Below are 10,727 nucleotides of genomic sequence, written 5' to 3'. Positions count from 1 at the left end.
AGGAAAGGTAGAGGAGCTAGAATAGAACAGGAGGAAAGGAAAGGTAGAGGAGCTAGAATAGAACAGGAGGAAAGGAAAGGTAGAGGAGCTAGAATAGAACAGGAGGAAAGGAAAGGTAGAGGAGCTAGAATAGAACAGGAGGAAAGGAAAGGTAGAGGAGCTAGAATAGAACAGGAGGAAAGGAAAGGTAGAGGAGCTAGAATAGAACAGGAGGAAAGGAAAGGTAGAGGAGCTAGAATAGAACAGGAGGAAAGGAAAGGTAGAGGAGCTAGAATAGAACAGGAGGAAAGGAAAGGTAGAGGAGCTAGAATAGAACAGGAGGAAAGGAAAGGTAGAGGAGCTAGAATAGAACAGGAGGAAAGGAAAGGTAGAGGAGCTAGAATAGAACAGGAGGAAAGGAAAGGTAGAGGAGCTAGAATAGAACAGGAGGAAAGGAACGGAAAGGTAGAGGAGCTAGAATAGAACAGGAGGATAGGAAAGGTAGAGGAGCTAAAATAGAACAGGAGGAAAGGAACGGAAAGGTAGAGGAGCTAGAATAGAACAGGAGTAAAGGAACGGAAAGGTAGAGGAGCTAGAATAGAACAGGAGGAAGGGAAAGGTAGAGGAGCTAGAATAGAACAGGAGGAAAGGAAAGGTAGAGGAGCTAGAATAGAACAGGAGGAAAGGAAAGGTAGAGGAGCTAGAATCGAACAGGAGGAAAGGAAAGGTAGAGGAGCTAGAATAGAACAGGAGGAAGGGAAAGGTAGAGGAGCTAGAATAGAACAGGAGGATAGGAAAGGTAGAGGAGCTAGAATAGAACAGGAGGAAAGGAAAGGTAGAGGAGCTAGAATAGAACAGGAGGAAGGGAAAGGGAGAGGAGCTAGAATAGAACAGGAGGATGGGAAATGTAGAGGAGCTAGAATAGAACAGGAGGATAGGAAAGGTAGAGGAGCTAGAATAGAACAGGAGGAAAGGAAAGGTAGAGGAGCTAGAATAGAACAGGAGGAAATGAAAGGTAGAGGAGCTAGAATAGAACAGGAGGAAAGGAAAGATAGAGGAGCTAGAATAGAACAGGAGGAAAGGAAAGGTAGAGGAGCTAGAATAGAACAGGAGGAAAGGAAAGGTAGAGGAGCTAGAATAGAACAGGAGGAAAGGAAAGGTAGAGGAGCTAGAATAGAACAGGAGGAAGGGAAAGGTAGAGGAGCTAGAATAGAACAGGAGGAAGGGAAAGGTAGAGGAGCTAGAATAGAACAGGATGAAAGGAAAGGTAGAGGAGCTAGAATAGAACAGGAGGAAAGGAAAGGAAAGGGAGATAAACCACTATAAGGTCTAGTGAGGTGCTGTGGGGGTTTCATTGAGACTGTCTACTAATAAACCACTATAAGGTCTAGTGAGGTGCTGTGGGGTTTTCATGAGACTGTCTACTAATAAACCACTATAAGGTCTAGTGAGGTGCTGTGGGGTTTTCATGAGACTGTCTACTAATAAACCACTATAAGGTCTAGTGAGGTGCTGTGGGGTTTTCACTGAGACTGTCTACTAATAAACCACTATAAGGTCTAGTGAGGTGCTGTGGGGTTTTCATGAGACTGTCTACTAATAAACCACTATAAGGTCTAGTGAGGTGCTGTGGGGTTTTCACTGAGACTGTCTACTAATAAACCACTATAAGGTCTAGTGAGGTGCTGTGGGGTTTTCATGAGACTGTCTACTAATAAACCACTATAAGGTCTAGTGAGGTGCTGTGGGGTTTTCATGAGACTGTCTACTAATAAACCACTATAAGGTCTAGTGAGGTGCTGTGGGGTTTTCATGAGACTGTCTACTAATAAACCACTATAAGGTCTAGTGAGGTGCTGTGGGATTTTCATGAGACTGTCTACTAATAAACCACTATAAGGTCTAGTGAGGTGCTGTGGGGTTTTCATGAGACTGTCTACTAATAAACCACTATTAGGTCTAGTGAGGTGCTGTGGGGGTTTCATTGAGACTGTCTACTAATAAACCACTATAAGGTCTAGTGAGGTGCTGTGGGGTTTTCATGAGACTGTCTACTAATAAACCACTATTTGGTCTAGTGAGGTGCTGTGGGGTTTTCATGAGACTGTCTACTAATAAACCACTATAAGGTCTAGTGAGGTGCTGTGGGGTTTTCATTGATACTGTCTACTAATAAACCACTATAAGGTCTAGTGAGGTGCTGTGGGGTTTTCATGAGACTGTCTACTAATAAACCACTATAAGGTCTAGTGAGGTGCTGTGGGGTTTTCATGAGACTGTCTACTAATAAACCACTATAAGGTCTAGTGAAGTGCTGTGGGGATTTCATGAGACTGTCTACTAATAAACCACTATAAGGTCTAGTGAGGTGCTGTGGGGTTTTCATGAGACTGTCTACTAATAAACCACTATAAGGTCTAGTGAGGTGCTGTGGGGTTTTCATGAGACTGCCTACTAATAAACCACTATAAGGTCTAGTGAGGTGCTGTGGGGTTTTCATGAGACTGCCTACTAATAAACCACTATAAGGTCTAGTGAGGTGCTGTGGGGTTTTCATGAGACTGCCTACTAATAAGCCACTAACTCTAACCTTAATTGTAACAACCCTAACCCCTAAGTTTAAAATAGCCTTTGTCCTCTTAGGGAAGGAACGTGGGAAATGTCCCCACGATGGAGAATTGTACTTGTTTTATTGATTTTAGGTCCCCACAAAAATAGGAGAAAACACACACACACACACACACACACACACACACACACACACACACACACACACACACACACACACACACACACACACACACACACACACACACACACACACACACACACACACACACACACACACACACACACACAAACAGTCCAGTATATTTTCGGCCTGGTAATTATTCAGCGTGAAATACTAAGAAAAAACTCCAACAAAAAGAGAAGAGGAAGTTCCATCAGTGTCTGTCTACATTCCTTTTCTAGTGACGTGAGAAAGAGCTCTGGCTGGACTCCTGTTTCAACATGGTAAGAGTCTCTGTTACTGGACTCCTGTTTAACATGGTAAGAGTCTCTGTTACTGGACACCTGTTTAACATGGTAAGAGTCTCTGTTACTGGACTCCTGTTTAACATGGTAAGAGTCAGTTACTGGACTCCTGTTTAACATGGTAAGAGTCTCTGTTACTGGACTCCTGTTTAACATGGTAAGAGTCTGTTACTGGACTCCTGTTTAACATGGTAAGAGTCTCTGTTACTGGACTCCTGTTTAACATGGTAAGAGTCTCTGTTACTGGACTCCTGTTTAACATGGTAAGAGTCTCTGTTTCTGGACTCCTGTTTAACATGGTAAGAGTCTCTGTTACTGGACTCCTGTTTAACATGGTAAGAGTCTCTGTTACTGGACTCCTGTTTAACATGGTAAGAGTCTCTGTTACTGGACTCCTGTTTAACATGGTAAGAGTCTGTTACTGGACTCCTGTTTAACATGGTAAGCGTCTCTGTTACTGGACTCCTGTTTAACATGGTAAGAGTCTGTTACTGGACTCCTGTTTAACATGGTAAGCATCTCTGTTACTGGACTCCTGTTTAACATGGTAAGCGTCTCTGTTACTGGACTCCTGTTTAACATGGTAAGCGTCTCTGTTACTGGACTCCTGTTTAACATGGTAAGAGTCTCTGTTACTGGACTCCTGTTTAACATGGTAAGAGTCAGTTACTGGACTCCTGTTTAACATGGTAAGAGTCTCTGTTACTGGACTCCTGTTTAACATGGTAAGAGTCTCTGTTACTGGACTCCTGTTTAACATGGTAAGAGTCAGTTACTGGACTCCTGTTTAACATGGTAAGAGTCTCTGTTACTGGACTCCTGTTTAACATGGTAAGAGTCTGTTACTGGACTCCTGTTTAACATGGTAAGAGTCTGTTACTGGACTCCTGTTTAACATGGTAAGAGTCTCTGTTACTGGACTCCTGTTTAACATGGTAAGAGTCTCTGTTACTGGACTCCTGTTTAACATGGTAAGAGTCTCTGTTACTGGACTCCTGTTTAACATGGTAAGAGTCTCTGTTACTGGACTCCTGTTTAACATGGTAAGAGTTTCTGTTACTGGACTCCTGTTTAACATGGTAAGAGTCTCTCTTACTGGACTCCTGTTTAACATGGTAAGAGTCTCTCTTACTGGACTCCTGTTTAACATGGTAAGAGTCTCTCTTACTGGACTCCTGTTTAACATGGTAAGAGTCTCTGTTACTGGACTCCTGTTTAACATGGTAAGAGTCTCTGTTACTGGACTCCTGTTTAACATGGTAAGAGTCTCTGTTACTGGACTCCTGTTTAACATGGTAAGAGTCTCTGTTACTGGACTCCTGTTTAACATGGTAAGAGTCTCTGTTACTGGACTCCTGTTTAACATGGTAAGAGTCTCTCTTACTGGACTCCTGTTTAACATGGTAAGAGTCTCTCTTACTGGACTCCTGTTTAACATGGTAAGAGTCTCTCTTACTGGACTCCTGTTTAACATGGTAAGAGTCTCTCTTACTGGACTCCTGTTTAACATGGTAAGAGTCTCTGTTACTGGACTCCTGTTTAACATGGTAAGAGTCTCTGTTACTGGACTCCTGTTTAACATGGTAAGAGTCTCTGTTACTGGACTCCTGTTTAACATGGTAAGAGTCTCTGTTACTGGACTCCTGTTTAACATGGTAAGAGTCTCTGTTACTGGACTCCTGTTTAACATGGTAAGAGTCTCTCTTACTGGACTCCTGTTTAACATGGTAAGAGTCTCTCTTACTGGACTCCTGTTTAACATGGTAAGAGTGCTTCTATATTATTTTTTTCTTTGTTCAAGTTCAACTAGTTCATTGGTAGGTACTAAAATAAATACATACATTGGAAGGATTTGGTTAGAGATCTCACACAGTAGTATAAATACACACACAGTAGGAGGATCTGAATCACCATGAAGGCTATTTGATAGTCCCTTGTGGTGGTCTGGATGTAGCTGTAATATTAGAATAGAACGATTTGTTAAAACCAGGTTTAATTAGCCATTTAGTGTTATGTATGTTGTACTTCTGAACAGGTATCCCTCTTATCAGGCCTTGTGTGTCATCTCATACTTTTCATATCATAGTATTTCTTCTCATATTAATTTGCATTGAGTATACTGCATATGAAGTATGTTCTGTCATGATGTTGACTGGTTAGTATACTGCATATGAAGTATGTTCTGTCATGATGTTGACTGGTTAGTATACTGCATATGAAGTATGTTCTGTCATGATGTTGACTGGTTAGTATACTGCATATGAAGTATGTTCTGTCATGATGTTGACTGGTTAGTATACTGCATATGAAGTATGTTCTGTCATGATGTTGACTGGTTAGTATACTGTACATGAAGTATGTTCTGTCATGATGTTGACTGGTTAGTATACTGCATATGAAGTATGTTCTGTCATGATGTTGACTGGTTAGTATACTGCATATGAAGTATGTTCTGTCATGATGTTGACTGGTTAGTATACTGTACATGAAGTATGTTCTGTCATGATGTTGACTGGTTAGTATACTGCATATGAAGTATGTTCTGTCATGATGTTGACTGGTTAGTATACTGCATATGAAGTATGTTCTGTCATGATGTTGACTGGTTAGTATACTGTACATGAAGTATGTTCTGTCATGATGTTGACTGGTTAGTATACTGCATATGAAGTATGTTCTGTCATGATGTTGACTGGTTAGTATACTGCATATGAAGTATGTTCTGTCATGATGTTGACTGGTTAGTATACTGCATATGAAGTATGTTCTGTCATGATGTTGACTGGTTAGTATACTGCATATGAAGTATGTTCTGTCATGATGTTGATGTTGACTGGTTAGTATACTGTACATGAAGTATGTTCTGTCATGATGTTGACTGGTTAGTATACTGCATATGAAGTATGTTCTGTCATGATGTTGACTGGTTAGTATACTGCATATGAAGTATGTTCTGTCATGATGTTGACTGGTTAGTATACTGCATATGAAGTATGTTCTGTCATGATGTTGACTGGTTAGTATACTGCATATGAAGTATGTTCTGTCATGATGTTGACTGGTTAGTATACTGCATATGAAGTATGTTCTGTCATGATGTTGACTGGTTAGTATACTGCATATGAAGTATGTTCTGTCATGATGATGACTGGTTAGTATACTGTACATGAAGTATGTTCTGTCATGATGTTGACTGGTTCAGTATACTGTACATGAAGTATGTTCTGTCATGATGTTGACTGGTTAGTATACTGCATATGAAGTATGTTCTGTCATGATGTTGACTGGTTAGTATACTGTACATGAAGTATGTTCTGTCATGATGTTGACTGGTTAGTATACTGCATATGAAGTATGTTCTGTCATGATGTTGACTGGTTAGTATACTGCATATGAAGTATGTTCTGTCATGATGTTGACTGGTTAGTATACTGTACATGAAGTATGTTCTGTCATGATGTTGACTGGTTAGTATACTGTGCATGAAGTATGTTCTGTCATGATGTTGACTGGTTAGTATACTGTACATGAAGTATGTTCTGTCATGATGATGATGTTGACTGGTTAGTATACTGTACATGAAGTATGTTCTGTCATGATGTTGACTGGTTAGTATACTGTACATGAAGTATGTTCTGTCATGATGATGATGTTGACTGGTTAGTATACTGTACATGAAGTATGTTCTGTCATGATGATGATGACTGGTTAGTATACTGTACATGAAGTATGTTCTGTCATGATGATGATAATGATGCTTTTGTATCCTCTTCTTCATGTTGTTTCTCTGCAGGGTGCTGGATCTCTCCAACCTGGTAACCTGGTTACCTGAGTACCTGGTACTCCAACCTGGTAATCATCCTGCTCATGACTACAGGTAAACTGGATGAGATTAAATATTATTTTAGTTGTATTTGTTTGTTTACCTGCTGAAAGGGAATTATCTGGATTTATGACGTTGTTGAGCATATAGTAGTGTACAGTCATACAGGGAAAATAGGGTGTGTACAGTTTCCAGTTGACAACGAAACCTTACAGTACTTCTCTTTTGGTGTTTTTTCTCTAACACTTGGAACTCTCTTAGAATAGATTTCAACACCACAAATGTACTTTTTACTTCTTGGAACTTCTCCTTTAGTTTGTCAGTAAAAACACATTCACCACAAAAGGTTGACCTCTCATAGTATATAGAGTGTGACCATCTTCAGTATCAATTCATTAATGATGGAATTACGATTCAGCATCCTGATGTGTGACCTATGTTTCAGGGTGTCTGGGTCAGGACAACGGGAGTGTGACTTACACCCCCAGGAGAGTCTGCTCCTTAGAGGGCTCTTCTGTGACCATGCCCTGCTCTTACACATTTCCCAAGGGTCACAAAGTCACAACAGCTTTCTGGTTCAAAGGTCAAGTGCCTGGTGCTGAGTCTCTGGATCTGAATTTGAACCCTGAGTACAAAGGCCGTGTGGAGTATCTAGGGGACAGTAACCAACTCTGTACACTGAGAATCACAGACCTGAGAGAGAGCGATTCAGGAACCTACAGCTTCCTGTTTGGGACTGACGTCAATCCTGGGGGGTGGATGGGGAATCCAGGAGTCAGGTTAAATGTCACAGGTAAGAGGCCACGGCATGAATTCATCCACATGAATATGGATCAAATCGTTGTCCGTCAATGTTCAACTCAGCTATTTTTGGACGAGTTGCATATGCACAAAGTCTTCACAAAGGCAGAAAAAAGCCTGTACATAGAAAAGGAAGGGAAGAGCTGCTAAGGTACACAGTAGTAGATGTTGGTAGACTGAAGGTGCTCTTTGGTAAAAGGGGTAAATTGGTCATCAAAAAGAAAGGAGGACCAAGGCACTCTTCATATAAAACAAAGTTTAAAAACTCCAACGCGTCTCGGCTGCCTGGACTTCGTCAGGGAAATAAATGATAATACAATGTCCTCTTTTGAACAGCTTATTTTTTTTGGGGAAAAAGCTGTTCAAAAGAGGACATTATATTATAACTTCTTTGTCCCCCTGACGATGGCCACGAAGCCGAAACGCTTAAGAGTTTTCATTGAACATGCTATACTAATAAAGGCATGTTAATTAATTATATAAAGAGTGACTCGGTCCTCTATTCTTTTTGAAAAGCATCTTTTAGAAGGACAATCATCTCCGCTGTCCATCATCCCTCAGCGGATTACTCACATTGAAAAAAACATTGGCTTCATCTGTAATTTTAAGAAACAATAAAATAGGAGAATCTTGTAGAAGTTTTGGGAGGAGAATGTTTTATTCTTTATGTTACTGTCTGTTATTTTACTGGGTTTGACTTGATCTAATAAAGATATTTTGTTTGAAATCAAATCAAAACTCAAATTAAAATGACCCCCACTCTACCCAGGGCTCCATGTTGATTTGACCCCTGACCTAGCTTTGGACGGCGAGTGGGCAGACCTTACCTGTGGCTCCTGCTTCTTGAGTGAAAATCCCACCTACACCTGGTACAGGGACAAACAGCCTTTGAACTACACCAACAAGGTCAGGGTTATGGCCAACTACCTGGAACTAGACCCGGTAAGCAGGGAAGATGCAGGCAGCTACTCCTGTGCGGTGAGCAGCAGAGAGGATTCCCCTGGTCCGGCAGTGGTCCTTGTAGTGGGATGTAAGTAGTGTGTAGAGAGGATATTAGAAATGTATGAATTTCATCTGTTTATGTCACTAGAAAATCATCTATTGGTTCTGAGAGTCAGCAACCCCAATATGGCTTTGTTTACTGACCTACATCTTAGCAGTAGCTTGAAAAACAACACAGGGGTATACTACAGCTAACTTTGATAAACAACACAGGGGTATACTACAGCTAACTTTGATAAACAACACAGGGGTATACTACAGCTAACTTTGATAAACAACACAGGGGTATACTACAGCTAACTTTGATAAACAACACAGGGGTATACTACAGCTAACTTTGATAAACAACACAGGGTATACTACAGCTAACTTTGATAAACAACACAGGGGTATACTACAGCTAACTTTGATAAACAACACAGGGGTATACTACAGCTAACTTTGATAAACAACACAGGGTATACTACAGCTAACTTTGATAAACAACACAGGGGTATACTACAGCTAACTTTGATAAACAACACAGGGGTATACTACAGCTAACTTTGATAAACAACACAGGGGTATACTACAGCTAACTTTGATAAACAACACAGGGGTATACTACAGCTAACTTTGATAAACAACACAGGGTATACTACAGCTAACACAGGGGTTTGATAAACAACACAGGGGTATACTACAGCTAACTTTGATAAACAACACAGGGGTATACTACAGCTAACTTTGATAAACAACACAGGGGTATACTACAGCTAACTTTGATAAACAACACAGGGGTATACTACAGCTAACTTTGATAAACAACTGGAAATAGCCATTGATTTTCTGATTCATTAAGAAAGCTCAACTTCAATGTGTGTTTTTGGTTGTTCAGTCAATTAGACCATGTCATTTTAAGCTTGTTTTCTACGAATAAAACATTATTTTAGAATATTTAACTCATCGACCCTTGCTTCGTAGTAACCCCTCTGGAGTGGAAGGACCCCAGTCAGCATGTGCTAAATAACATGCCATGAACAGCTCAATGTCACCACAACATGAGCTGTGGGTGTTAATCTAGATGTCTCAAACTGTCTTAATTTTCTCCTCCAGACTTCCCAAAGAACACCTCAGTGTCAGTCACAGTCAGTCCCTCTGGTGAAATAGTGGAGGGCAGATCAGTGACTCTGACCTGCAACAGGGATGCCAAGTCCCCAGTGGACAAATACACCTGGTACAAGAAGAATGAAGAACGGACGGGGTTCTCAGAAAAAGGATCAGGGCAGAGTTACATCATCCTTAAAATGAGCAATGAGGACAGTGGGCAGTACTTCTGTAAGGCTGAGAATCAATACGGACCACTTGACTCTGCAACTGTGCATCTCAGTATAGCAGGTAAGACATCCATTTAATTAAGGCAGAATAGACCGGCCATACTGTAGGTCGGGCAAATGTCAGATGGGCTGGTTTATATTTCTCCTATTGGGCCGTTCTACATGATAATTATTGTCAGATATTCTGGTTTATATTTGGCCTAGTGGGCCGGTCTCAACTAGTCAACTTCTGTAGGTGGTCACCTTCACCAGGGTTGTAGGTTAAATGTTCTGATGTGAGTAGATGTGTCTTTCTCTGGTAATTCATCCTCTCCCAGGTAAACCAGTGTTTCCCTGGGCTCCCGTTGTGGGGGTGGTGGCTGTGTTGGCAGCTGGAGCTCTGCTCGTCATCCTCTATGGCACACTGAAGAAGAGGTGAGTCCATTAAGATACCAGGGTTGGGGTCAATTCCACTTAAATTCCAGTCAATTCAGAAAGTAAACCAAATTCCAATTTCAAATGTTCCTAATTGAAAAGTATTGAAATTTCAGTTTACTTCTTGAAATGACTGGAATGGAATTGATCCCAACCCTGCCATTAGGATACCTATGTTTTAAAGACATAGCATGTCATTGAACAGCTTATTGTGCTTCTAAGAGGCAAAGTATTTAGAATCCAGTCAGGAAATTATGGCATATAAAACAATAAGTGAGTCTTTACTCTACAGCGTTATGGTCTGTTGTCCTGAGACTACTACATGACCTTTACTCTACAGTGTTATGGTCTGTTGT

At 40.8% G+C, this 10,727-nt stretch overlaps 1 protein-coding gene across 1 annotated transcript; it reads left to right on the top strand.

The window, feature by feature from the left end:
- Nucleotides 1–6,824: 6,824 nt before the first annotated feature.
- On the top strand, nucleotides 6,825–10,371 carry LOC124026225 (nectin-4-like; the record flags this gene model as incomplete). Its single annotated transcript, XM_046339339.1, has 5 exons — nucleotides 6,825–6,892; nucleotides 7,284–7,631; nucleotides 8,409–8,669; nucleotides 9,737–10,018; nucleotides 10,275–10,371. Coding segments are annotated over exons 1-5 (998 nt in total), but the record flags the coding sequence as incomplete, so codon positions are not given.
- Nucleotides 10,372–10,727: the final 356 nt, after the last annotated feature.

This window comes from Oncorhynchus gorbuscha, unplaced genomic scaffold (assembly GCF_021184085.1).
Source record: "Oncorhynchus gorbuscha isolate QuinsamMale2020 ecotype Even-year unplaced genomic scaffold, OgorEven_v1.0 Un_scaffold_2655, whole genome shotgun sequence".
NCBI lineage: Eukaryota > Metazoa > Chordata > Actinopteri > Salmoniformes > Salmonidae > Oncorhynchus > Oncorhynchus gorbuscha.
Note: the sequence above shows the minus strand (reverse complement) of the source record. Positions and strands in the feature narration are given on the sequence as shown.